The sequence below is a fragment of the Chelonoidis abingdonii genome, chromosome 3, assembly GCF_003597395.2.
Source record: "Chelonoidis abingdonii isolate Lonesome George chromosome 3, CheloAbing_2.0, whole genome shotgun sequence".
Classification (NCBI taxonomy): domain Eukaryota; kingdom Metazoa; phylum Chordata; order Testudines; family Testudinidae; genus Chelonoidis; species Chelonoidis abingdonii.
The window spans coordinates 191,068,187-191,096,037 of NC_133771.1; the positions used below are offsets into that span (position 1 = coordinate 191,068,187).

Consider the following 27,851-nt stretch of genomic DNA (forward strand, 5'->3'; position numbering starts at 1 on the left):
TAGGAGGTTGAGTGGATGGTCCTTCCTTAGTAGGTTTTTAAGGTCAGGCCTTGACCAAGCACTGGCTGGGAATGATTTAGTGTGGGATTGGTCCTGCTTTGAGCAGGGGATTGGACATAAGATGACCTCTCTGATGCTCCCTTTCCACCCTGAGTATTTCTATTCTCTATGAGAACAACTGTGATGAATATACAAATAGTTTCATCTTCAGGAAAATTCTACAGGTATAGTTTCCGGTAGGTAGTGAGGAAGAACTGTCCTAACTGGGTCTCCTGAATTTGCAGGTATAGAACTGATAACCATTTCTTAGGAAAATTAATCCCTGGTTTTAGTGACTGAATTATTTAATTATATATCTCAGAAGCTTTCTTCTCTAGCGAGCTCTGTGAGAAGTGGGGGGTTTTCTGGGGTTTTCTGTGTTTCCAGGGTTTGCATGCACAGCGGGGTGACTTAAATGTACGCTGAGTGTTACTTGCGTTTTACCGAAGCGTGAGGGGCGCAGGGAGATTTGTTGTTACAACGAGGACCAGAGAGGACTCGGGAGAGGGACTTGGGACCCCAGCTCAGGAGACACAACCGGTTCTGGCCAGTGGGAGGACAATGGGCTGCAGAGAGAGGACCCCGGTGACCTGACCAGCCGGTTCCAGCCAGAGGAGAGCTGCGAGGAGAGGAGACCCAGGCCTTCCTGTTTACGACCCTGTTTACCTGGAGAGAAGGCTGGGGATATCAGAGGCCCAGCTGGGAAGCAGGGGGGCTCGGGGGCTGGCGAGGGGAAGTAGGCAGAGCCCACCTGGATGCAGGGAGACTAGGATGTGCTGTTATTGTGAGAAGCCAGGCCTGAGGCCCTGAAACTTTCCTGTGCTGTATTCAACTCTCAATAAACCCTCCTGTTTTATGCTGGCTGAGAGTCACGCTGGTCTAGAGAACAGGGTTGCATCAGCCCCTTTGGGGATGAAGAGGCCCAGGGAGTCCAGAGTGCGTGGACTTCTGGAGGGGGCCCGCGGCAGACAGATGTGCTAAGGCTCAGAGAGGTGCGGCTCCAGGAGGCGTTGGGGCCTGACCCCGAGAGAGAGTGGATCCCCTAGAAGGGCTGTCTCACTGAAAGGGGCACCCCCCACAGACCACACAGGGCCAAGAGTGGGCACGATCTGTGAGTCCGTGACAGAGCTAAATTCACCTTGGGAGTGCTATTCAGTTACATTAGTAACACTGATGACCTCTCTGTGCCAGGAGTAAAATTAGCCCCTGGTGTTTGTTTTGTTAATTCAATTCTTTGAAGTCTGTGCCTTCAAATCTCTGAATATTCACACATTTCCACATGGTAGTACTGGTAGGCAGTATTCATTCCGTGTTGTCCATATAACTGGTCAAAATTTTAGGAATTGTGTGTTCATTAGGTTACATTCAAGTATCTCAGAAAATTTGGAGAAAATGTTGGCTAGAAGGAGTCATGGTAGTCTTATTTTTAGCATATCGTGCTAAAAGTCCAGCTACCCAATGATCCAGTTTACCCAGCAGTATTTAAAATCTAGGTGGAATGTCCCTATACTCATTGATACAGAGTGAAATCTCTTAATGGTGAAGTGCTATACATAGTTGTAAAGAAAACTGTTGATTTTAATTCTATTAAATATAAAATCACCTTGATAATATATTCAATGAAGGAGAACAAAACAAATGATAGTTTGAAATACAACTTTAATTTAAAAATATCAATATGCCGTGTACAATGTTTTGTTACAAGATTATCAGCTTGATTTGTTTTGTACTTATACTGACAGAACAAAATGATATTTTGAATTAAGCATAATATTGATTCAAAGTTATTTATAAATGATCAAAGTGATAGCTGAATATTACTAATGTCAGTAATTAGTTAGAACTGTTGGTCAGCAAAGACAAATACAGTTAAAAAGATATATGGAAACTGGTACTGTAATTGAGTATTATGTCATGTCAAGTAGGCTTAACTAAAAGGAACACTTGAAAGCATACTTTTTTTCCCAAATGTTTGTCAGCTTTGTACACTTAATGTTGCATAATCTAGAAATATGCAAAAAACAGCAGCTTGGCACTACAATTAATGGAATGCATTATCAAATTCCTCTCTAGAGAAGGGCAATAGAAATGCCAGCTAGAGAACTATCCACAATCATTACAGGGTTTCTACATGGATATCCAGTAACAATCAGTTTCCTCTCTTGTTCTCTTTCCTGGATGAACCACACAAGCATTGCAGGATGTTTATTTACAAGCACCAAGAATTTCCTGCTGTGCATTTCTTTGTCCATAACTACTAATTTTTGTTTCTCCTTATTGTTAGAGACCCAGACCCAACTCCCATTTTGTCAAAGATTTCCATTGACTTCAATGGGAGTTTGACTGAGCCCATAACCACTGTATGTCAAGTGATCATCACACATAGCAATGCTGTGAGAAGAAATCCAGTTTGTTACCACCTGTCTGAGAAAACAGAACTTGTGTACCTGTTGTAAATAAAGAAATTTAAAATCTTAATTAAAACTAATGTTAAAAAAAATTATATAATACATAGGTTAGGAAAAGCGCGTCTGTACATCTGGGTATAGTGCTTAGATTATCCACAAATATAAAGTTTGTTTTTAAAGTCATATGATACATAGAATACATAATCAGCAACAACCCAAATTTAGGTGAATAGATTTAACAATACAGTTTAGATATTAGAATCCAAATACTCGGGTACATCACTCATGAAAAGTTGTACAGAGATTTGGTTGTGGAAAGCAAAATATGTCAATGAGTGGAGACTGTCACTCAGTAATTGAGAATTATGTTGGTTGTCCATTTAGAAAATACAATCCATGAGGAAAGTATTTGTTTCTTTCCTGACTGCTCTTCTCATAGGCAGTCTAGTTCATTCCTCCTGGTATTGCTGATGTCCAGTGATGTGTTCTATGTAGGTGTCCCTTGACCACCTGACGGCATCCAACACCATGAGTTGCCACATCAGCCAAGCGTAGCGTTGACTGATTCAGCATTCTTTCAGCACTCGCTTGTTACTGGAGTTTGGACCTAAGGCTCCGACAATCAGTGCATTTGTCTGGACCTGGTAACTCTTAGCTCTCAAGGTTTCAGCCAAAGGGGCACATTTCTCTAAATTTCGAGCTCGGGCATCATGGAAGGCTGGAGTCCTGTTCTCGAATGGCATTGTGACTTCCACCATGATGATCTTTTCCTGGTCTTCATAGGTGGTGATGATGTCTGGTCGCAGTTGGCTGCCAGTTCCAGGGATGGCGGAGGTTACGGTAACCTTGCCCATGGGTGGTGGAATGGCTCTGGCCAGGCAATCTTGGATTGCGTTGTGTTGCAGCTGAATTATACTAAGAAAATACCCTACTCTGCATCAGTGATTTCTGCTCCAAATGTAAAACTGACCTGCAAGATTGCAAAATTCTGCTTCCACTTGGCAAAGGAGCAACAGTAATTGCTCTTTGGTAATGTTAGTAAATGTTGACATTTTAAGTGACCAATGTAGTTGAATGAGTTTAAGTGCCCATAGCATTAGCTGGAGCCAAGCAAAAGGCAGACATGCTGTGCTAGCTTCCCCACACAATTCTGTCAACATCATCAGTAATGACTTGTGCTTCCAGTCCTGAGCCACTGTTGAGTAGACACTGATCATCATGTACAATTATACCAGTGGTCCTAATGTGTATTCCCGTCTGCCCCAAGCACTTAGCCAAACCACATATGAACCCAGATAACTTCAGTGCACATTTTTAAACAATTAAGGCTTAAAAAAAATCAGAACTTTGATCATAACAAAATAAAGCCAGACAAAAAAAATTCTGGTTAAAAAACACAAAATTCCTAAAGGATATAAATCCCTAAAGCCTGGTATATAAATATACCATCAATTTTCCTCTGTATCAAATTCCTTTTTAGATGGCAATGTAAGGATAATTCTAACTTTCCCTGTACGTTTGCATTCCCCTCTGCCTTACAGTTCAAGGCAGTGATCCCGTACAGGCTCTAGTTTCAAACCAATATCTGGAATTTGAGTCTTGAAAGACATCCAAAACAACAAAAAACAACAAGTAGTGATTAGCCACCTTTATAACTCTTAAGGCCAGATTCTCAACTCGTGTAAATTGGCAAAGCTGCATTGAACTTAATGGAGCTATGCTGATTTATGTCAGCTGAGGGTCAGGCCCTGTTCACCGAGGCACTGAAATAATTTAGCCTCACCTTGGCATAGGAATTTCAATCAAGATTGCCTGAGATTTTGCATTCAACAATCTCAGAGGAAACAGTGACAGCAACATTTACAATCCCTGAAGGGAGACAATTAGCAGTTTTATTCCTGAGGAATTCTCTCACTCTACGTTATGTGGAAACTCTTACTGAGAAATAAGCGTATTCTTGTGCTGTTCACAAACATGGAGATTTACGAACTGCATATTTACAAACTGCACTCAAATATGTAATTAATCCTGCTGCACCCGACCCAGGTGCTGATTTGTGCCATAAGTATTTTGGATGTTTTTATTGGTAAATATTGATAGGGCCAACAGACAATTTTTTTCGAATAGTGATATTAGTTCTCAACATGGAGCATGAGATCATTCACATGTAATAGATACTTTGCAGAGAAATATATTGCAGTCTGTACACTAAGGGCTCAGTCCTGCAAACCTATAACTGTACAATCAGTGCTTACTCACGCCAGTAATCCCATACTGGGCTGCTCATTTGAATTAAGGCTAATTAAATGACTAACAATTTGCAGTATCAGACCCAGAAGCATTACAAAAATTGTGAACAGTGGATTTTCTACTACTGTATTTATTATACATTAGATCATTGCACTTCTTACAATAAAAAATATTTACTATGGAAATTAATTCCCACTAACATTTTCCTTCATTGTTTTCATATTTCAAGAACACATAACCATGTATTACAGTGCCTCGTCTCCTTTTACTGCATTAGGCAGTTGCTAGCCTTATCTGGGTCTTCTCCATCAAGCCTGATCCACTTCTTTTCAATTTCAACCTGCGGTTAGAAAATATACATGTACAACATTAGCAAATGATTAGGTATTAGAAGTCTGATCGCGCACTACTGAAGTCAGTGGGATTTTTGACATGGACTTCAGTGGGTGCAGAATCAAGCCCTACAGGTGGAAGCCGGAAATACAGGACTTGAGAGCCAATGAATTTCAAATCACCACACCCAAAATTTGTGTGGTGGGGAAAAGGGAAGTTGGTTTAGCAGGTCTGGTTTGGGCCCCATTTCTAAAAATCATGTGTTCAGGTCAAGGATATTCTTTTATTAAATAATTACTGGGTTCAAAGCCATTAAACCAACAAATAAATGCATGCAAGATCATATGCTTAAAATGTAAGTCACACATACTTAGGGCCTTACCAAATTCACCATCCATTTTGGTCAATTTCATGGCCAGAGGGTTTTAAAATTGGTCAGTTTCATGTTTTTAGATGTTTACATCTGACATTTCAGTTTTTTGTGAGGGTCCCAAACTAAAATGGAGGCATGAAGCGGGTCGCAAAGCTATTGTAGGCTGGGCATGGCATTGATACCCTCACTTCTGTGCTGCTGCCACAGCTGGGAAGCTGCAGAGCTTCCTGCAGCTGGGGGAGATAACCAGAGATGGGTCTGATCTCCCCCCAAGAGTGGTCATGCAGGGGAAGAGGAAGTCCTGTCCCTCCCCAGCCTGACAGACTGGCAGCTGGAGCCTGGTGAATGGTAGAAGCCCCTGACTGGGGTGCCCACCCTGTCCTTCCCCTCCAAAAAACTACATTTCATGGGGGAGGTCTGATTTCACAGTCCATGACATGTTTTTCATGGCGGTGAATTCGGTAGAGCCCTACACATACTTTGTAAATGGTGTATCAGAACAAAAAGACTGCAGAAAGCAAAGTGAAGACTACCTGGCAGTTGTAGCAAGTTTTCTTGTTCAAATGTTTCTGGGGCTGAACATCACACTCTATGCCCAGTGATTTTACTTCAGTCCCCGAGGCACACACATCAAGCACGTCAAACTGTACAGTTGCAAATGGATACCAGTCAGAAGGTATTTCCTGGTCTGATCCAAGTTCTAGTTTGTAAGACAGACTGTGTGGCTGATATGGGCCTTTGAAAGGAAAAATCACAGTTCATTATTTTCTCTCCATTTTCTCTCCATTATTTTCTCTTTCTCCAATTAACATGGTTAATTTGTTAACTGGGTATAGTAATGCTATTTTTTAATAAACTGTAGTTGTTACATAATGCAAGATTACTCTATCATCTGTCTAGCTGTTTATAAAGCGCCTAATCACTTGGTTTCTAGGCATAAGATTACATCCGTTATCATTTTCTGCCTGTTTCAACATATTTCTATAGCTGTCATCATAGTTCTTTCAAATCAATTTTCACAAAAGTCACCAGATACATTGAGGGCTGGATTAACGGATGGACACCATAAACCTGTGTCTAGGGCCATGGCTCCTGGATTTAAGTGATTACATTAGAATCTTAGCTTTCATTTTTAAAATAATTCAGTTTCTATCTCGCATGGGTGTTAAGAAAAGCTTGAAAACATGCCCCAAGTATAATCATACTGTGCTGTCTGCCAACAGTCTGAAAAAATAGCCTTCCAATGGACAAATTACCCCATGTATCTCAATGGGGTGTTAAACTCTGAGGTCTGGTCTACACTTAAAATTTAGATCAACATAGCTATGGCGCTCAGGGGTGTGAAAAATCCATATCCCTGAGCGCCATAGCTGTGCCAACCTACTGCTCACTGTAGACACAGCTACGTTGAATGCTCCCAGTCAAACTAACTACTGTTGCTGGAGGACATGGAGTTCCTACAGTGGCAGAAAAACACCTTCCATTGCTGTAGTCTACATCTATGCTAAGAGTGTACAGCAACATAGTTATGGCGTTGTCAGGGGCAGCTCCAGGCCCCAGCACGCCAAGTGCGTGCTTGGGGCAGCAAGCGGCTGGGGGCACTCTGCCGGTCGCAGTGAGGGTGGCAGGCAGGCTGCCTTCAGCGGCTTGCCTGCGGAGGGTCCGCTGGTCCCGCAGCTTCGGTGGACCTCTGAAGCCACGGGACCAGCGGACCCTCCGCAGGCAAGCCACTGGAGGCAGCCTGCCTGCCGTGCTTGGGGCGGCAAAATACCTAGAGCCACCACTGGGTGCTGTCACTGTGCTTCTGTAGCGTCTATTGTGTAGACATGGCGTAAGACCCACTGCTCTGGGCAGCTTGCCAGCACTCCCTTAACAGAATATAATGTGTGTGGCAGTAGAACAAGAGAACAGTACAGAACGCCACCCATCCAAGCACGTGCACCTCAACTGCAGAGATAAATGTGTGGGGACCTACTGCTACCCTGGTCTCTCTAAGATGTGGGGGAGCTCTAAAAATCCAAAAGGCGGGGGAATCTCATGCCACCATCCCTGACTCTTTACAATTGCATGGGCCCCCCAGCTGCTGCATGGGTGTAGAGCCATAGTGGGGAGGGGGTATGTGTTGCAATATGCCCCCAAATTGCCTTAATATGGCCTTGGATCCTATACATTCAGTTTTTTTAAATAACTTAGGAGAAGCAGGGGAGTTCATTTTTCCATCCCTTGGCACACAAGCACTTCAGGATGAACAGCCTGTGTAGTATATCAGTATAGAGAGGAACTGTGTACTTTAACCACAGTTTGGCTTCAGGCAGGAAAGCACTGTTACAAAAAGGACTGACCATACTTTGTGAAGGGGACTGTAGGTTTAGATTTAATCCATTACAGTGAATGACATGTCAACCTGCAGCATAAAAGCGCCTATTCTTTATGAATTTACATTTCTCAGTGGCAACTGCTAAACAGGGAGGATAAAACTAAATTGATGTGAAGGTAACGAAAAAGATTATATGCTTAGCATTATTTGTCATGTGGATGTCATCAACGCACAGTGCACTACATTCACAACTTCATCAGCAATTCATAAGGCAAAAATGGACTTTTGAAAGAAAGTAGACAAAGCAATTACCCACAGCATCAATGCATTGTGACAGGGTAAACAAAAACTGATTTACCTATCTTAATAAAATAGGAGGAGGGTAAATAAAGTGACCTTTACTTTGTAAAGGTAATCACTGTCATCAGGAAACAGGGTTTCTCTCTTGTTAGTTCTGAATATCTATTACTTTTATTAATCAGTTCTTACAACCTTAGACTGTCATGTGGAGTATAGATATACTTCAATGTAACATTTTAAAAGTATTTCAGAAATCTTGAAGTCTTACTCAAGACCTTGTTGTTAACCAACTCTTATCCTGAATCTTTTACTGAGACAAGATCATTATCTATATTTATGGCACTATAATTAAATCTTAGTCAGAACTTCCACTACAGGTCCATATTTTCAGGATGTTTAGTTTGGTGTGAACACAATCCAGCATGAAATGTGGCATATAAAATAGGATTTTCAAAAGCACTCAGGACTGGCCTAACTCTGCACTCGCTGAAGTCAATGGTAAAATTCCCAATGAATTAAAAACTCCACCCATAATGTCTCTAGCAAGGAGAACATCTTAAAATAATTTTTAGAAAATAACACATATTTGACCAATTTTGATGGCAAACTAGCAGCTGGAGCCCAGTGAATGGTACCCCCCGGCTGGGGCACCCCCAGTCCTGCCCTCTAATAGCTACATTCCGTGACATGTTTTTCACAGCCATAAATTTGGTATGGCCCTACCTATCATAGTGGCCAATGTTGTCTCCTTGTTCTCTCATGTCAGTCTTTATTCATCTGTTGTCTCTTGTTTTATACTTTGATTTTAAGTTCCTTGGGACAGGCTCATTTTTTGCTCTGTGTTTGTACTGCACCTACCACAGCAGAGTCCTGGTCCATGACTAGGGAACTTAGGTGGTACAGTAATACAAATAATTAACAATAATTTCTATCCCTCCCTCATGTTTCTTTCCATCTCCAGTACTTTCTCACAGCCTGACCTCGGCTGCTTCCTCATCACCCATAGCATTTGCTGACGTTGCAACTCCTTCCCTTTCCCCTTGCCAACTGCTCGACATTCTCTAGCCCCAGTTCCATCCCTCAATTTCCTCGGTCTCTCTCACTGAACACAGGGAGGCTCCCTGAAGGCTGGAAAGGCAGAGAGGGGAGTATCTGTCATGAAACCCAGTTACTCTGGCAGATAGTCAAAAGCAGAGGAACTGAAAGGGGATGCCAGGAAGGAACCATAAACCATGAGTCACAGATCAGAGCCAAAAGTTAGGCACTTCTAGTAGAAAATTGCTTCTCAACCCTGTATACCTTACTAGAATCTTCTGTGTGGTAGGTACAAGCAACATTCTGGGCCAACTGTCCTTTTCTCATCCAAACACTGATAGACCATTCTAAGTTGGTGAATAGATTCATCACACCAAGCAGTTTCTGTCTATCTGCTGAGTCTTTTTCTCAGGAGTGTTTATAAAACAAAGAAAAATAAGTTAAGCTGAAAAATTGCTCAGGAGATATTCACTCCAGTCCTGTGACCTTTGGGCATGAAGCCCAGCCTTCTCAAAAGCACCATGTGTCATGTCTTTCTAGCCAGACACTCTTATACCCTTTCCCTACTCAAACGGAGTGGTGAGCTAGGCTGGAATGAACCCGATATCCTCCCTGTACCTGAGTTTGTGGGTCAGTCTTTCTACAGTGGGTATCAGTGCCCTGTAACAGATGAAACGCCAGAGCTACTCAAGTGTGTGAGATCTCACCCTTTAGTGACTGCAGTCTATAAAGTATAATGCCTCTAATTCTACCAAATGCGCAAGAGTATTTAATGCAATGTCATTAGTTAACATACTTTTAAAAACAATATACTAATCTGATTCTTATCTGCTGGTAACACTGTGATACCACACGTTCTCACAGAGACTTTACGGCCATAGGACTAAATCCTGTGCACCTTATCCATACAGTAACCAGAATTCTGTTCACATTTAACGTTTTTTCACTTGGGAGAGGGGATTGGGTATGGGAGGACATATTTACTAAAAATCTATTTGCACATTGTTTTCCTAATGTCATCAGCACCTTTATTAAGAAATGGAACACATTTTCATTCATTCTATTCTACTCCATTTTCAATGGGTAGCACTTTGAAAGAAAAGAGCTATCCTAAACAGAAAAAGTACATTTAGAGATGATATTTCAAACAGTAGGCAGGTGCATATGTATTCCACATACAGGTTGAGGCAATTGAAATTTAATATTTCCCTTCTTTTTATCCTCACACACAACTATTTCAAATTTGATGACAATATATATCTCCAGATCAGTGGCACCGCTATGGGCACCCGCATGGCCCCACAATATGTCAATATTTTTATGGCCAACCTGGAACAATGCTTCCTCAGCTCTCGTCCACTCATGCCTCTTCTCTACCTATGCTACATTGATGACATCTTCATCATCTGGACCCATGGGAAGGAGACTTCTCTGAAAAAATTCCACCACACGAATTCAACAGCTTCCTCCACCATCAACTCAGCCTGGACAATCTACACGGGGGTCCCACTTCTAGACACACGGAGCAAATAAGTGATGTCACATTCACCACCCTATACCGAAACCTACTGGCCGCTATGCTACCTTATGCCTCAGCTTCATCCTGGCACATCACACGATCCATTGTCTACAGCCAAGCACTGAGATACAACGCATTGCTCTACCCTCAGACAGGACCAACACCTACAAAATCTCCACCAAGCATTCTCAAAACTACATACCCACACGAGAAATAGGAACAGATCAACAGAGCCAGACATGTACCCAGAAGCCTCCTACTGCAAGACAAACCCAGAAAGAAACCACAGGACTCCACTGGCATCACATACGATCCCCAGCTAAACCCCTCCAATGCGTCATCAGGGTCTACAACCCATCCTGGACAATGATTCCCACTTTCACAGCCTTGGTGGCAGGCAGTCCTCGCCACAGAAACTACCAACCTGAAACATATTCTCACCAGTAACTGCACACCACACCATATACTCTAGCTCAGAACTAATCCATGCAACAAACCTCGATGCACACTCTGCCCACATATCTACACCAGTGACACATCACAGGACCTAACCAGATCAGCCACACCATCACCATTCATTCACTTGCATGTCCACCAATGTAATATACGTCATCATATGCCAGCATGCCCCTCTGCTATGTACATCGGCCAACTGGACAGTCTCTACAGAAAAGGATAAATGGACACAAATCAGATATTAGGAATGGCAATATACAAAAACCTGTAGGAGAACACTTCAACCTCCCTGGCCACACTATAGCAGACCATTAGGTGGCAACGTGCAGCCAAAACTTCAGGACCGACTTCAGAGAACTGCTGAGCTTCAGTTCATCTGCAAATTGACCATCAGCTCAGGATTAAACAAGACTGTGAATGGCCTGCCAACCACAAACCAGTTTCTCCTCCCTAGGTTTTCACACCTCAACTGCTAGAACAGGCCCATCCTCCCTGATTGAACTAACCTCGTTATTATAGCTTGCTTGCATATAACACCTGCCCCTGGAAATTTCACTACATGCATCTGACGAAGTGGTATTCACCCACGAAAGCTCATGCTCCAAATATCTGTAAGTCTATAGTGCCACAGGATTCTTTGCTCCCTTCTTTTTGTTTCTTGTGTATTTGTTATTTGTGTTATTTGTGAAATAGAACTATTTCATTCAAGATCTCTCTCTCTATCTTTCTTACACACACATAATATCAACTGGAAAATTAACATCCTAAATTATTTTAAGCCATGGGCACGCTTATAAAGGACTACAGATATAGGATATAAAAGTTTAAAATGGGAAAGAACTATTTAAAAAGTTTATTTGCTTTTTTAAAAATAATTTAGAATTTAAACTTTTGAGTGATGGAGGGTCTAAAGGGAGAATGTGATTGAAGTGGTGACTTGTACTTAAGAATAAATGAAAGCTGCACTTAAGTACAAGAGAACGTAAGAACGGCCTACTGGGTCGGACCAAGTCCATCCAGCCCAGTATCCTGACTACTGACAGTGGCCAATGCAGGTGCCCAGAGGGAGTGAACCTAACAGGTATGATCAAGTGATCTCTCTCTGCCATCCATCTTCATCCTCTACAAACAAACAGAGGCTAGGACACCATCCTTACCATCCTAGATAATAGCCAATATGGACTTAACCTACGTGAATTTACTAGTTCTTTTAAACTCTGTATTAGTCCTAGCCTTCACAACTTCCTCAGGCAAGGGTTCCACAGGTTGGCGTGTGAAGAACTTCCTTTTATTTGTTTTAAACCTGCTGCATATATCTCTCTCTCTCTCTCTATATTCTATGACAGTATGAATGTCTCTCACTGAGTGTATACACTACATCAGGGTTCTGTGATGCCTATTATACCAATATCCTCCTTTAACACGAGGCACTCTAGTTCACCCATCTTATTATTTAGACTTCTAGCATTTGTGTACAAGCACTTAAAAAACTTGTCACTATTTATTTGTCTGCCCTTTTCTGATGTGTCAGATTCTTTATGTCAATGTTTCTCGTCTGATCTGTCCCATACTTTATCCTGGTCCATCTTCTCCTTCTGACTAGAACCCAGAGAATCTCTATCAATAGACTCTCCTCTAAGAGAAGTCTGTGTCCGATGCACGTGCTCCTCTGCAGCAATCGGCTTTGCCCCATCTCTTAGTTTAAAAACTGCTCTGCAACCTTTTTAATGTTAAGTAAGTGCCAGCAGTCTGGATCCACTTTGATTTAGGTGGAGCCCATCCTTCCTGTATAGGATCCCTCATCCCAAAAGTTTCCCCAGTTCCTAATAAAGCTAAACCCCTCCTCTCTACACCATCGTCTTAACCACACATTGAGACTCTGAAGCTCTGCCTGCCTGGCCTTGTGCGTGGAACTGGAAGCATTTCTGAGAATGCTACCATAGAGGTCCTGGATTTCAGTCTCTTTCCTAGCAGCCTAAATTTGGCCTCCACGACATCTCTCCTACCCTTCCCTATGTCATCGGTACCTACATGTACCATGACCACTGGCTCCTCCCCAGCACTACACATAAGTGTATCTGGATGCCTCAAGAGATCCGCAACCAGGCAGGAAAGTCATACAGTTCTCCCAGTCATCACAAACCCAGCTATCTATGTTTCTAATGATCGAATCTCCCATTACTAACACCTGCCTTTTCCTAATGACTGGAGTTAAACAGTTAAAGTTTTGCTGGGCTTTTTCGGGATGTAATTTGAATTTCTTGGTGGTAAAATATAAATTATCTTGCTATTTTGATCAATTTGTTAATCTACCTTCTTGCACCCATATTTCTAGAAGGCATAATTTCTGGAAATTGTATTACATACAAGAGAATGTAATAGTTGTCATTGCCTTGCACAAAATATTCCAAACGCCTCACATAAACAATGCATATCCATATTAATGTTTTTAATTGCTTGACAGCCTTAAATTAAAGCATAGTTGTCCCCCCCTTTATTTATTTTGAAGTGGGCATTTATTTAATGTATCACCACCACAGAGAAGGAATATAACCCTAGGCACTGTGATATCACTGTAATATTTTTCTGTGAATACAAACTCAGAATATTAGTTAGTCCACAAACGTGGTAGTAGATGGCTGTGCTTTGACAAGGAAAGTGAACACGTCAAAGTTGAAACTCAATAGACCTCTGGACTCCAAGGGAGACTGACCACAGCACTTTCTAACTACACTGACACTATCTCTTGGCATGAAGATGCTATAAGCTTAAGACTCCTGGGTTCTAGTCCCAGCTCTGCCACTGACCAGCTCAGTGACTCTGCTCTGTTTTTGATTCCCATCCCATCTTTGTCTGTCTTTTCCCTTTAAATTGTATGATATTCATGGGCAGGAACCATTTTTTATTATGCATATACAGAGTGTTTAGAACAATGAGGCCCTGGTCTCAGTTATGGGCCCTAGCCACTACTGTAGTACAAGTATTGAAGAAGCTACTGCCATCAAGATAAAATTGCTCATTAGAAAAAACATTTAAGGCCAAATTCTTCTCTCATTAAAAGGCCCAGTCCATCTCCCACTGAAGACAATAGGAATTGGACTGGTACTGGGCCCTTACACTGGTGTAAATTAGGAGTATTTCCCCTGACGTCAGTGAAGTTATACAAGTATAAGAGCAGCGTGAGAGAAGAATCAGACTCCTCCAGTAGAAGAGCTGTACCCAAAAAATGCTATTTTGATAATGCAGAATATATTTACTTGAGCTTTTATCCGGAAGTCTGTCTATCTTCCACACTACAGCCCTATAGGCACTTTCATATTTTGCTGTTCCAATTGAGACCTGAATTACAGGATCAGATTCAACTTCATGTAAAGAACCAAGGCATGCTTTTCTGTTCATTTTTGCTTTTAGGGACTTCTGTCTTTGGAGATTCATTGTCCAAAGTGCTTTGATCCACTGTGCAGGAACTGGAAAGCGTATCATGACATTTTCACAGTATTTCATGGAATGCAAACGTGCTGGAATCAGAGAAGTAGAAGACATGTTTATAAAAGCCTGAAGTTCAATGTATGCTCCTTGAACAACTACTGCAGCCTTTAAAGAAAATGGAAGGTCTTGCCCATTATACAGTGTTTTGAAGCGCATCAGTTCTAACTTACAGGCATCCAGAGGTGTAAACTTAATAATTCTAGATTGCTCAAACTCATGTGTTTTGACACACTTATGGAAATGGTAGTCAAGAATATCAATCCATTTCTTCTCCAGGTCCTTGTCAAAATAGCGTTCATCTCTTTTCTGAAGCTCTAGATCATTTAAAGTAAAAAAGCATTCAGTATTGCCATTCACAAAACACATACAATAAATGTGTGTGATGACAGCACTTTCTACAAGTTTTCCTTCTGTTTTAGTGATTTTTCCCCAAAACTTATCCACTATTTCTAGTATAATTTCTTGTTCCTCATAATTTCTCTTTTGCTTACAGATGGCTGGAAGCTTCATTAACTCTTCCTCAACTGTTGCAAGGAAGTCAGTGAAGTCATTGTAATCCGTGGTTCCTAACTTTAGCATCTGCTCCACCTCTGGTTCATGGACCACTTCTGCTTTGGGGTGGAATTTTCTTTTCTCTGTATAAGACACATATTCAATCTTCACGGTATGAATTTTTCCTGAAACACTACAGTTCTCTAGCTTGGGTTCTGACAGTTTACAGTATGGTTGGAGCTGGAATTCTTTGAAAGGTTTTTCAAGGCCCTTCTCGTAGTACATTTGTAAAATGCCCCCAGGTAGGACTTTAAGATAAACAGGACCCCACTGCCGAGATGACATCATATTTTTCTTCTCGGGAATTCTTAGCATGAAAGGCCAACCATCTTTTTTCTGGCTCCTGAAGAGACTGTGTGGAATGAAAGAAGAGAGATTATGCCATGGATGTATGCTGGAGGCAGACAGGCTTCCCAAAGTATCAGTTTGCAAATGTTCAAGCCTTTCACAGATATAACTGAAGGAATTCTGATTGAGACTTTTCTGATCATGGCAACTGTCTTTTTCTTTAGGATGGCAAATACTTCTGCAAAGCTTTTTATCCTTTCTTTGCGCGTCAACATTATAGAGAGACATGCTAGTTGAACACCTTTCTTTCCAAAATAACGTTGAAAAAGCACAGTCATTCTGAAAATATTGGAAGCATTCCAATTCCAACTGATCTTCTAATTTATTGCAGCTTTCTTGGTAAGTAGGATTTATTTCACCCGGGGCTGCTTGTTTAGAGAATAAAATCTTAGGTGGATTATCATTAGCTGCAGTGCTCAGTTTCTGAAAAGCCAAGGAAGAACAAGTTCCAGGTGGTGGGTGAAGATTAATGTTTGATGACAATTCAGGAATAGGATAAAGAATGTGGATTCCTGATTTGGGGATACAGGGACTTCCTGGATACTCTTTGGTAGGTGTAGAAAGTGGAGAGTTACTAGGAAATCCAGGATTTAAGTAAAAGTCAGCTATAGGAGAAGAAAGTGGGGTGCTGCTTGTAGAAGATGACCTACTGGAAGATTCATGCACATTAGCAAGATTGAGGTTAAGACCATTTGCTGTACAGGTATTATGCTTTTCCACTGATTTTTGAGGAGACTGAAAGAGAGGTTCATCATCAAAAGTGACCCAGTTTGCTGGATATGTAGAACACATCTTGTAGAAAAAAACTTGAAACACTTATACAGGTATCACCTCTGAGTCATCTGTTAAGAAATAACACAAAACAAGAACAAACGTGATAAGAAATAAATGAATTACTTTTGAAAAAAACTTATAACAGTCACATTTCATAATGCCTACATTTTCATGAGCATCCAGTTTTGGGCGCCTCAATTTCTGGATGCATGACTTGAATCACCTAAGGCTTGATTTTTAAAGTACTGAGCACCCATAAACCTCCAATTGATGTCACAAATTCGGCACCCAAACTTAGCAGACAGCTTTGAACATCTGATATACACACCCACACACACTGTAAGTGGAGCTGACAGAAATACCAATAGGTAAGGTTGCCTAACATTTTCCATTACAAGGCTCTGTTATCTTTGGCAAAATAACTGTTTGAGCTGAAATTTTCATGCTGGGTATCTGCCTCATGATGAATTTTTTGGAAAAGTTCAGTAAAAATGGCTCGTCTGTTTCCAAGATGGAGTCTAGAGGGAAAATGCATTGCTTTGCCCATATTAAAAAATTCTTACAACTGTTTTGCTGAGAAGCTATAGCACCTCCACGCTTTGGGGCAGAAACTTACCATTTGGAAGAGCAACATGTGTGCGTGTGAAGGAAGCTGGGTTCTCTCACCTATGCCCTTTTTCGGTCTCTGAAATTTCACCCAAATTTGGCTGAGTTATAAGCCTCTGAAAATATAAATTTACATATCTCAGAAAGCAGCAAAGAATCCTGTGGCACCTTATAGACTAACAGACGTTTTGGAGCATGAGCTTTCGTGGGTGAATACCCACTTCATCAGATGCATGTGTAAGTGGAGCTGACAGAAGTTCATTGTGGCTGGCAGAAAAATTCCCTGAACATTCCATCTGTACTGAGCCTGATCTACCCACACAGAGTTCTGTGCCAGCCACAATTCACATGCTCCAACAAGAGGCTGAGCAGAACTGAGGCCAGGGAGCCTGATGCCTAGGCAGCATGGAGGAAAAGGAAACAGTCAAACTCAAATGCATACGACTAGGTGCAGAGGAACAGGACGGAAGGGTTCTATGGAGGAAAAAAGTAATTAAACACTGTCATATTACATAATCATAAAGGGACACAGTAAACTTGCACAGGCAACTTGAATTCTGGCATTTCCTAACTTTTGAGTGCTACACTTTACAAACTTAAAACATTCTTAACTAGGGCTGTCAAGCAATTAAAAAAATCAATCGTGATTAACTGTCCTGTTCAACAATAATAGCATACCATTTATTTAAATATTTTGGATGTTTTCTACATTTGCTAATATATCAACTTCAATAACACAAAATACAAAGTTGTATTTGTTGTGCTCCGTTTATATTTATTTTGTATTACAAATATTTTCACCGTAAACCAAAGAAATAGTATTTTTCAATTCACTTAATACAAGTCCTGTAGTGCAATCTCTTTATCATGAAAGCAACAAGAATGCTGAGAAGACAAAGATTTCAACTGAGGAGACTGGTTGTATTGAGACCTGTGTATTAAGAATTGTAACATCCAATTGGGTAAGAAAATTGCTCGATCTAAATACTGCCTAGTGTAATAAAGTTTAAGATTTAGATTATGTGGTTATCTTTCATTTTCTGTGGTATCTATTTTGCTTGAAGTGCCTGGGAAATCTCAACTCAGGTTACAAAGGCTAGGGCATGATCTCTCCACATTGAGGGTGGGGTGGACTAGGTAATAAACTTACACTGGTTGGGCTTCTGACCAGGGCAATACAGTACAGCTCTGGGGTGTAAGGCTGGGAACTGGAGGGAATTATCTTGTGCCTTTCTCTGAGTGATTTCTGAGTGGCTCTGGGAGCATTCATGCAACCTAGCTGGGTGTGGGGATCCACATGCTGTTGTGCTGATTGATAACAGCACCTGGAGGGGTTTGCAGCTTGTCACTACCAAAGCACTGTATCTTCAGGGAGAGGGACACGGGGCTGCAGAGAGACAGGGACAGGTGCTGAGTCAGGGAAGACACAGTCTATGCCTGAGGTAACAAGGCTTGAATTCTGGTGGGGATAGGTGCAGAGGGGTACAGAGACAGGCTGGAAGGGCGGGGGGAGTCAAAGACAGGCAGTTGTGTGGCATAGTGGCAGGGAAGGAGAAACAGGTAGGTGCATGCTAAGGGACAGGGAAAGAAGGGTAACCACTTGAGCACAGTTCCCTTCCAAACCTGAAGTGGAACCCAGGATTCCTGACTTTCAACTTCCTTTTGGTGCCAGCAAAGAGCTGTGAATCCCACTAGCAAAATGTGTCCTATCAGCCTCTGGTGGCTGGTCCACAATGAGATAACAGCCTTGTACGACCATCTGTTACTCCATTAGCGTGCTAGGGATCTAGAGGTCCAAACTCTGCTAATGACCTCTGAGGAGGAATTGGGGGGAGACAATATGGTAGATACTTTTGACAGTTTTGGCCTTAATCTCTCTGTGCATCAGTTCCCCAGCTGTAAAATGGTTATTATAATTTCTCCATTATAACACCTACTGGTGTTGTGAACATAAATTCATTCATGTTTGTGAAGTGCTCAGATACTATGGCAACAAGTGCCACAGAAAAGCCAATGAGGAAATTAATAATTCTGTATTTAGTGCAGGGTTTAGATGGTGAGCAGTAAATAAGGCCTGAAGTCACATTTTGGCTAAAAAGAAATAATTAATAACTACTTATTCAGTGAGCACCATCCATCCTGTGCACTGAATGAGACAATATATTGTGGAAAAATTAGTATATGATCATGTAATTAAAACTGTATCAGAATACATTACACACAAGGAGATGAATTGCCTGTGCAATCTTAACCCTGGAATTCCTTAGCTTGTGAAGGCTTAACTGTACAACCTTAAACAGGTTCTATAAACAGTATTTATTTTGTGTGTAGATTGGATTTTGCTTGTAATTTGTGGGATGACTTTCATTAAAAGAAGTGAAAATCAGATACAGGGAACTGAAGATTATGAGAACAGCCAACAATACTCAGAATTATTTCAGCTTCTGATTTAATCTGCTTCCTGTAGAGAAAAGCTCTTTTTATTTATAATATTGTTCTATTTAGGCCATTAAGCTAATGTAATGCTTTTGAACCTAATGAAGTAATTTTAAACGTAGTTTAGAAAACACGTTAGCACTGCAAATGTAGTTTCGCCATATAGCACTCTGTTCAACTTATTGTTAAAAAGGACACTAGCAGATAGTTTAGCCCACAAAATTAGTTGTTTCTTTGAGAGGGTGGGGGAGAGTTTTATAATACCAAGTAATAAAAATTAGTCATGTGGGGCTTCTTTGTTTTTGTTTTTAACCTCAACAGATTATTTCATAGATTTCAAGGCAAGAAGGGACCACTGTGATCATCAACTCTGACATCATAAATATTACAGGACATAAAATTTCCCCAATTAATTCCTAGACCAGATCTTTTAGAAAAACATCCAATCTTGACTTTAAAATTGTCAGCATCCACCATGACCCTTGATAAGTTATTCCAAAGGTTAATTATTGTTAAAAATGTACACCCTATTTCCGGTCTGAGTTGTCTAGCTTCAGCTTCCAGTCATGGGATCATGTTATACCTTTCTCTGTTAGACTGAAAAGCCCATTATTAAATATTTGTTCCCCATATAGGTACTTACAGACTAATCAAGTCACCCCTTAACCTTCTCCTTGTTAAGATAAATAGATTGAGCTCCTAGTCCATTGCTATAAGGCATATTTTCTAATCTTTTAATCATTCTCATCACTCTTCTCTGAACCCTCTCCAATTTACCAACGTCCTTCTTAAGATGTGGGTACCAGGACACAGTATACAAGCAATATAACCTCTCTATTGCTACTCGAGATAGCTCTTTTGGCACCAGTCACACTGCGAGCTTATGTACAGCTGCTTATCCACTGTGACCCCCAAATCTTTTTCAGAGTCATTGCTTCCCAGGATACAGTGCCCCATCCTCTAAATAAGGCCTACATTCCTCGTTCCTAGATGTTTACATTTAGACATATTAAAATGCATATTATTTGCTGATGCACAGCTTACTAAGCAATCCAGGATGCTTTGTATCAACTACTTGTCCTCTTCAATACTTATTACTCCCCTAATCTTTTCTCATCTTTATCGGTGATGATTTTATGTTTTCTTCCAGGTCATGAATAAAAATGTTAAACAGCCTAGGGCAGAGGTTCTCAAACTGTGGTCTGCAGACCACCAGCGGTCCGCGAGCTCCATTCAGATAGCCTGAGGATAGTTCTCTCCAAGGTGCATGCCTGGGCAGCCGCACACAGAAGAATGAAGGGCCACCCACCTAATTAGTGACTCCACTAATTAGGTGTCTGGACCCTGGAGAAGACGCACATGTAAGGTGAGGTGGTGGCTTTGGGGGGAATAGGGGGAAGGTGGGAGGGGGCAGTGGGGAATTTGGGACTGCAGAGTTGCAGCAGCCAGAGAAGGAGGTGACTTTCCCCAGCTCCAGGGCTGCAGCTGCCGGGGAGAGATGGCCCTTCCCAGCCTCAGTTCTGTGGCAGGGGAGATACCTGCCTCCTTCCCAGCCCCAGCTCGGGGGCTGCCACAGCGGGAGAGAGAGGACACATCGACTGCATTAGAAAGGTAAGACTACTGATATTAAAATATGAGTTGTGCGCTTTTCTTTATAGAATAAAAAAAATTTAATTATTATTAAGGGTGTTTTTTATTTAGAGCTTTTATCCAAAGCGCTTTACAATGGTTAGCTAATTGTACAAACAACATTTGGAAAGATCTTTAAGTGGTCCGCTGAGACCCTCAGCAATTCTCAAGTGGTCCGTGAAAAAAAAAGTTTGAGAACCACTGGCCTAGGGCCAAGAACCTATCTCTGCAGGACCCCTCCAAAAACACACCCATTAGATAATGATTCCCCATTTATAATTACATTTTGAGAACTAGCAATTAGCCAGCCTTTAATCCATGTAATGTGTGCCATGTTAATTTTACAGCTAATTTTTCAATTAAGAGTCATGCATTACCAATTCAAATGTCTTACAGAAATCTAAGTATATTACATCAACACTATTACCTTTATCTACCAAACTTGCAATCTCACCAAAAAAAGATATCAGCTTAGTTTGATGGGATCTATTTTCCATAAACCTATGTTGACTGTCATTATTTTTATTATCCTCCTTTAATTCTTTATTAATCAAGTCCTGTATTGGCCATTCCATTGTCTTTACAATTAAACATTCTTCTAGAAGAGGGGACGGCAAACTATGGCTCACGGGCCGCATCTGGCCCATCAGAACTTTCAATCCAGCCCGCGAGATTGCCAGCCCCCAACGCAATGGGGCTAAGGCAGGCTCCCTGCCTGCCCTGGCCCCACACTGCTCCCAGAAGCAGCCGGCACCATGTCCCTGTGGCCCCTGTGGGAGCAGAGGGCTCCGTGCACCACCCTTGCCTGCAGGCACTGCCTCCCGCAGCTCCCATTGGCCGGGAACAGGGAACTGCCTGCCCTACCCCACATCCAGGAGCCACTGCCAGACCTGCTGGCCACTTCCGGGAATGTCGCCAGGCCAGAGCAGGCAGGGAGCCTACCTTAGCCCCACTGCATGCCACTGTCACTCTGGAGCTACTTGAGGTAAGCGGCACCAGGCTGGAGCCCGCTCCCCAAATCCCTCCTGCACCCCGCACCTCAACCCCCTGCCCTCAGTCCCCTAACCCCCTGCCTTGAGCCCACCGCTGCACCCCAACCCCTTGCCCTGAGCCCTCTCCTACACTCCACACCCCCTCCCACACCTTACACTCCCTCCCGCACCCCAACCCCCTGCCCCAGCCCTACATTCAAGGCCCTCCATACAATTTCCACACCCAGATGTGGCCCTTGGGCCAAAAAGTTTGCCTACCCCTGTTCTAGAAGAATATTAAGGATCCAAACACTTAAGCACCGGTGTAGTGCATGAGAACCAGTAATTGATAATTGTGGAGGGAGAGGAGGAGGGGAGGACAACAACTATAAAACTGGCCTCTCAGCTGGTATTTGTACTGTCCAAGCTGAGTGATGTGCAAAACATTACGAACAGAATAAATGACAAAAAGGATGTTTTTAAAATGCTTCCAACTTTAATAATCTACAGCAAGCTGTTATTAATAACCAAGTTAAGGAAACTATTTAATATAAAGCTCTGAACTGGACAGTGTTCTTGTAGTAATGTAATATGCTACTTTCTCATGCTATACAATAGTCAGTTTTTGAACCGGCATTTCAAACTATGCCACATTTTAGCAGCCAGGAGGAAAATGTAAAGTGCTAATATTTTTTTTTTACTGGCTAATACACTACTTCATGCTTGTACAGCTTTTTCAGTGTGAAAAGCACTGTAGGTGGGCTATAATTAATATTTTCAACAGATCAGTGCTCTCTCCTAAACTACACAGGAACACCACAAGTGCCCTCCTTAAAGCCTTTAAAACAGTTATCACAAGGTGTACTAGTATGAGAGGAAATCTGCACAATTACATTATTACATGTTTAATTAGATAAATGTATAGCACAACATTTTTACATTTACTGACAATGGCTTCTTCATAGCCTTCACTCAGATCAAATTTGTGATGAGTGCACTATCAGTAACTGTCAAAACTGGTCCCCAGAAGAGCCTAATTTGGATTCACATCCAGATGTATACTTTGCTGTTTTAGTTGGGGTGCAGATGAGTATGTTTTTAAGCGACATGTTTGCTGCACTGACTGGCTTAAAGGCAATAGGGAAAGTGATATTTATACCTATCAAGAAAACTTTAAAAACTGTAGGTGCCTGACAGTGTTGCTCTTATAACGCTTGAAGTGCTTTGAAATCCCTGACTGGAAAATACTATTGAAGAGGAAAGAATTATTTGGAGCAATAAAATCTCATTTCTCAAATATATGAAGCAAGGGGATGTTCATTGTGGAGTTCTGCTCTTTAACTTAATTAAGTAAGTCTACCACTAGACTAATATTCATATGGGCTGCAAGTTCAATGTCTAAATATGGATTTAGAAGCTTAGATTTAGGCAGGCCTGCCTGAAAATTCAGTCCATTAAGATTGCAACAAGCCAAAAAATCCAGAATTACAGAAATTCTGTGTTCATGTTATTGAGGGGGAAAAAGTTCATATGTGTATGTTATTTAAGGGCAGAATGTCTGCCTTAACTTGGAATTTCCTGTTGGTTTGATTTATAATCCTAATATTGCTTCACTGTAACTTCTGGCCATACCCTACGATGGCCAAACTATTTTTATGCTCTCAACCACAGCTATTTATACTAAGCGCTCATTTCCATCAGGGTACTCATGCAAATATTCAAAGACGTAGTTTGATTTTATGTTGTTACATAAAAGCCACAAAATGTTTTGTTGCTGTACACATACTTTCAATGCTGCAGACAAACAAAAGTTTATTCTTATCCACAAACTTACTTTTTCCCTCCCTTAAATTGTAATAATTTTATAAGATGCGCAGCCTCCAGATGGGGAAAGAAGGCTCTGACCCTTAGTTTCCTATGTTGTAGTATATGTCTTCACTACCAACATTTGGGAGGAGGGATAGCTCAGTGGTTTGAGCATTGGCCTACTAAACCCAGGCTTGCAAGTTCAATTCTTGAGGGGGCCATTTAGGGAACTGGGGTAAAAATCTGTCTGGGGATTAGTCCTGCTTTGAGCAGAGGGTTGGACTATATGACCTTTTGAGGTCCCTTCCAGCCCTAATCTTCTATGATTCTAATGCGCTGCTGCAGCAGCACTTTAACATGGCTGTGTAGTCATGGAATCATAAAAAAACAACCCCCATGATGGGAGAAGCTTTCTGCACTGTCACTTTATAGCACTGAAACTTGCATTGCTTGGGGAGGCGGGGGAAAAGGTTTCACACCACTGAGCAAGAAAGTTTCAGCGCTGTAAAGTGGCGGTGTAGACAAGGCTTAAGCAGAGCTCCAAGGTTCGATACTAGCAGGTTTAACATGGCTAAAAGAAAAAGTGAAAGAAGCTGCTGTTTGTAGCAATTAAGTCTCCAGCAGCCTTTGACAGTCAGGGTCTTACTATCACCTGTTTGTTGGAAGAGCAAGCCACCATCAGTTTTCCAACAAATGGACAATGAGACCACTTACTCGGTGTCCAAATATAGACTTAGGAACTTAATTTTAGGAATTCATATTTGAAACATTGTATCTAATATTTTTTCCCAACAAGTTTAGGAAACAAGTCTTTTATTTCCCAGAAATATCAGAACACTATATAAGCAAAAAGAATATCCCATCTTAAGCATACATACATAAGCAAAATGAGTATTCCACCTTAAATCAGTAAAACTAACCCTCTGGACCTGATTCTGCAAGGTGCTCAGCACCCAAACCCTCATCGACTTCCACAGGAGTTGAAGATGCTTGGCACTGAATGTAATCAGTTCTTTTTTCTTTACCTTTCTGTAATAAAAGTGGTAGAACAAAATTCTTAACAATTAGATTTTTAAATCTATACTAAATAAACTCTCATGCCAGAACTACTGGCTACATTTTAGCCACCATGAAAATTTCGCTAATAATGGAAAATGTTAACAATTTTAACTACAGCCAGTAGCACAAACACTACTGTGCTAAACCTTGTTTCTTTCAAAGCAAGCTGAAAAAAGTTGAACTTTTACTGAATACTGAACACGCAAGAAAGAAACCAAGGAATCTGATTAATCATTCTCCAAGTATGTTAGTGGGAAGTCTAGGCTCCTTCATTACTCTGCTTTCATGATATTCTCCAGGAAGCAGCCTCCTTGAACAGTGGAAGGCAAATTCCCTGCTGGTGTAACTCCACTAACTTCAGTGGAGTTATTTCTACAGAAAATATGGCCCTGGAATTTTTTATTTGAAGTCCAGAAGCTGACCTCGCATAAACTGCAATATTTGTTTGTTCCCCACAAGTTTGGCACGCTGGTGTAGTTCTTATAAAACAGCACAAAAATAAAGAATTTGGAAACATTTATGCCAGAGCTGGCAATATGGCAGATAAGCAATTGGTTAACATAATTTAAACTTTGGACCATAATTAAGTTCATCATCATTTAAAATAGGAGAGATTTAAGAATGACATCCTTTGGCAAGTGTAAAGATGAGACAGGCAGAAAGTTCTGCTCAGGGCACCAGTTAGGGGGTCAGGGGAGGGCAGAAGCCCCCCCTTGAGTTTCATAAAGAAGGTGTGCAAGCTCCCAGGCGGAGCTCTTAACTACAGCACAGTTTTAGGGCTAGTCTACACTGGTCACGTTGGCTTGTGTAGCTGCGGAAGCACTCCCAGCACTCTAAAAAACCCACCTCCACGAGGGGCACAGCTACCAGCGCTGGGAGCACATCTACACTGGTGCTTTACAGAGCTGAAATTTGCTGTGCTAAGAGGGGTGTTTTTTTCACCCCCAAGCAAAGAAGTTGCAGCACTGTAAATTGCCAGCGTATACAAGTCCTTAGTGTGAAATGTAAGTGCTGCAGAGGAGAGGTGCCCCTGAGGCAGGGAGTCAGTACTGTGTTTAAAAACAGAGACAGGGTGATTAAAGTAAGGAAGGGTTGGTGATTAAGGATATGGAAGTTTAGCCTGTAAAAGAGGCTCAGATATTTAAGTATGACATGTATAGTTATTGACCACACGTTATCAGATGTTCATTGTGATGTTTACACCTGAGTGGAGGCACTGATGGCAATAGAAATTTTAGTTGATTAAGGACTAGAAAATTTGACCCTCCAACTTTCTTTCTAAAGGAAGAGCTGTCCAGAGCTCCTGTGCCTGTTTATTTTCCTTCCCTGCCTGCAGTGGCTCTGATGTACCTCAGAAGCTGTTTTTTCCTCAACTTTAAAATATAAAATTTTCTTGGTGTTTGGTTTTAAATATTCTCCTGTGAGAATTGCAACTCAATCACTATAGTGTTATATTTAAGAGGCTTCTGGAAAGTAACTAGCCTTTAAACAGAAATAAAAGCAGTGTTGCCAACTCTCATGATTTTGTCATGAGTCTCATGATAATTGTTTTCCTTAAAGCCCCAGCTCCTGGAGTCAAGTGGATATGTGATGATTTCAGTCTTCATTCTTAAAGAAAAATGAAGTTTCTAGTCCTCGTGGCTGTCGAGAAAGCTTCAAAATGCGACCCCAGTGCATACTAAAGGTTCAAAAAGCAGAAGGCAAATAAAAAGAATTCCAAATCTGTTATTTTCACATAATCTCATGATTTTAAAGCCAATCTCATGATTTTTGGTGAGCCTGATTCATGATTTTGAACATTTTGGATTGGCGGTACTGTGAAAGTGACTTGAAAATGTCAGTTTCACTCCTGTTTAAGGTTAGCTTCTAGGCTGTTATTTGTAGTGATGTGACCCTCTAGAGCCCCAGGCAGGTGCAGTATAAACTCATGGGGGGCCTTGCCCTAGTAAGATGTTTCCAAAGTTAAATGATCTATTCCAAGTTTGGTGAACTGCAAAAAAAGCAATAGAAAGTAATCTAGGTTTGTCTACAATTGTTGTATTCAAGAGTTAGTAATAAGGAATATACACAAAAATTTTAAACCTAACTAGTGTAACTTAAGTGACTTGACACAAGATGTGAGAACATGTTAGTATTAGAGCTGAGTGGGTCTAATATTCATAAAATCCTCTTTTTTATATAGGAATTAGATACAGTGCTATCAGCTAATTTCCAAGTTATCTGGGAGGAAAAAAAAATCTAGAGTTTTCAGGTCCCTAAGCAGTCCCTAGAATCAGGATTAAAGTTGCCCCTCCCCCCGCCCCCTAATCTGAAATGGCGCCCCTGAGCTCTGACTTTGGGAACAGCAGCCTTTAGAAAGAAATTCCCTGGCATTTTCCACCAGCCAGGGAGGAAGGTAGTAGTTAGTGCAGTTTCTGTTAGTATACAAGCTACACTACACTTCTCAACAGCTACTGGGAGAGTTTGCACTTTGCATGAAGTTCAACTTGCTGCAAATTACAATTTTCAATCTTGTGAACAGAAACAAACGATTTGCCTGACTAGCCCGCAAATATTCAGCGAACGCAAGAAGCCTAATCATAATCAACTAGTCCGAGCCAGCAGCGGAGGGGACCTTTCCCACTACCAGGATCCTAGAGCTCCGCCCCCGAGCCCCACCGCCTCATTCCCACCCTGGCCAAGGGAGAGGGTCCAATGGGAAGCCCACGCAGGCCGGCTGGCCCAGGGCCCAGGGCCCAGGCCTGGGCCCGGCAGTGATGAGCTCAGCTGCCGCGCACACCAGCTCAGCCCTGCCCGCAGTCTCTCCCCAGCCCAGCTGGCCACGAAACAAAGTAACTCACTCTGGAGGTCTCCCGAGTGCCCCGGGGGCGAGCACTGCAGAAAGCTCCCGGGGCAGCAGTCTACCTCGCAAGGGGCGGGGGACTGTCGGCTTCCACCTCCCCCCTGTCCGCTCCGGCTGCAGTCGGACCCGGTGCCAGGCAGCTGCTCACTGCTTCAAGTCGGAGTCAGCCCGCGGTGCCCCCTGCCCGGCGGGACGTTGCTGCCCCTGCTGCCCCCTGTTGCGCTGGGACCCCCTTACCCGTGTGCGCTGCACGGCGCCCGGGATCGCAGCCTTGGCGCCGGCCACCGCCGGGGAGGACAGGCTTCTAGA

General features: G+C 41.9%; 1 protein-coding gene across 2 annotated transcripts; it reads right to left on the reverse strand.

Moving 5' to 3' along the window:
- Positions 1-1,693: 1,693 nt before the first annotated feature.
- Positions 1,694-27,851, reverse strand: STON1 (stonin 1). 2 transcript variants are annotated; one of them, XM_032787121.2, is made up of 4 exons: positions 27,780-27,851; positions 14,288-16,261; positions 5,937-6,139; positions 1,694-5,037 (listed from the first exon to the last, which is right to left on the reverse strand). In XM_032787121.2, the coding sequence occupies exons 2-4, from the start codon at positions 16,209-16,211 to the stop codon at positions 4,963-4,965; spliced, it is 2,202 nt and encodes a 733-aa protein (XP_032643012.1). In that variant the 5' UTR covers positions 16,212-16,261; positions 27,780-27,851; the 3' UTR covers positions 1,694-4,962. The 2 variants fall into 2 exon arrangements, with proteins under 2 accessions (XP_032643012.1, XP_074920507.1); XM_075064406.1 differs by lacking the exon at positions 27,780-27,851 and adding an exon at positions 16,810-16,872.

Bases quoted from the DNA above. Each gene is read 5' to 3' on its own strand.
- STON1 (XM_032787121.2), bottom strand. From the start codon at position 16,211: ATGTGTTCTACATATCCAGCAAACTGGGTCACTTTTGATGATGAACCT. The intron at 6,140-14,287 runs GTAAATATATTC...TTCCTTTCAAAG, and splicing joins ACTTCCGGATAAAAGCTCAA to GCCCATATCAGCCACACAGT. The intron at 5,038-5,936 runs GTAGTCTTCACT...TTCTAACCGCAG, and splicing joins AAACTTGCTACAACTGCCAG to GTTGAAATTGAAAAGAAGTG.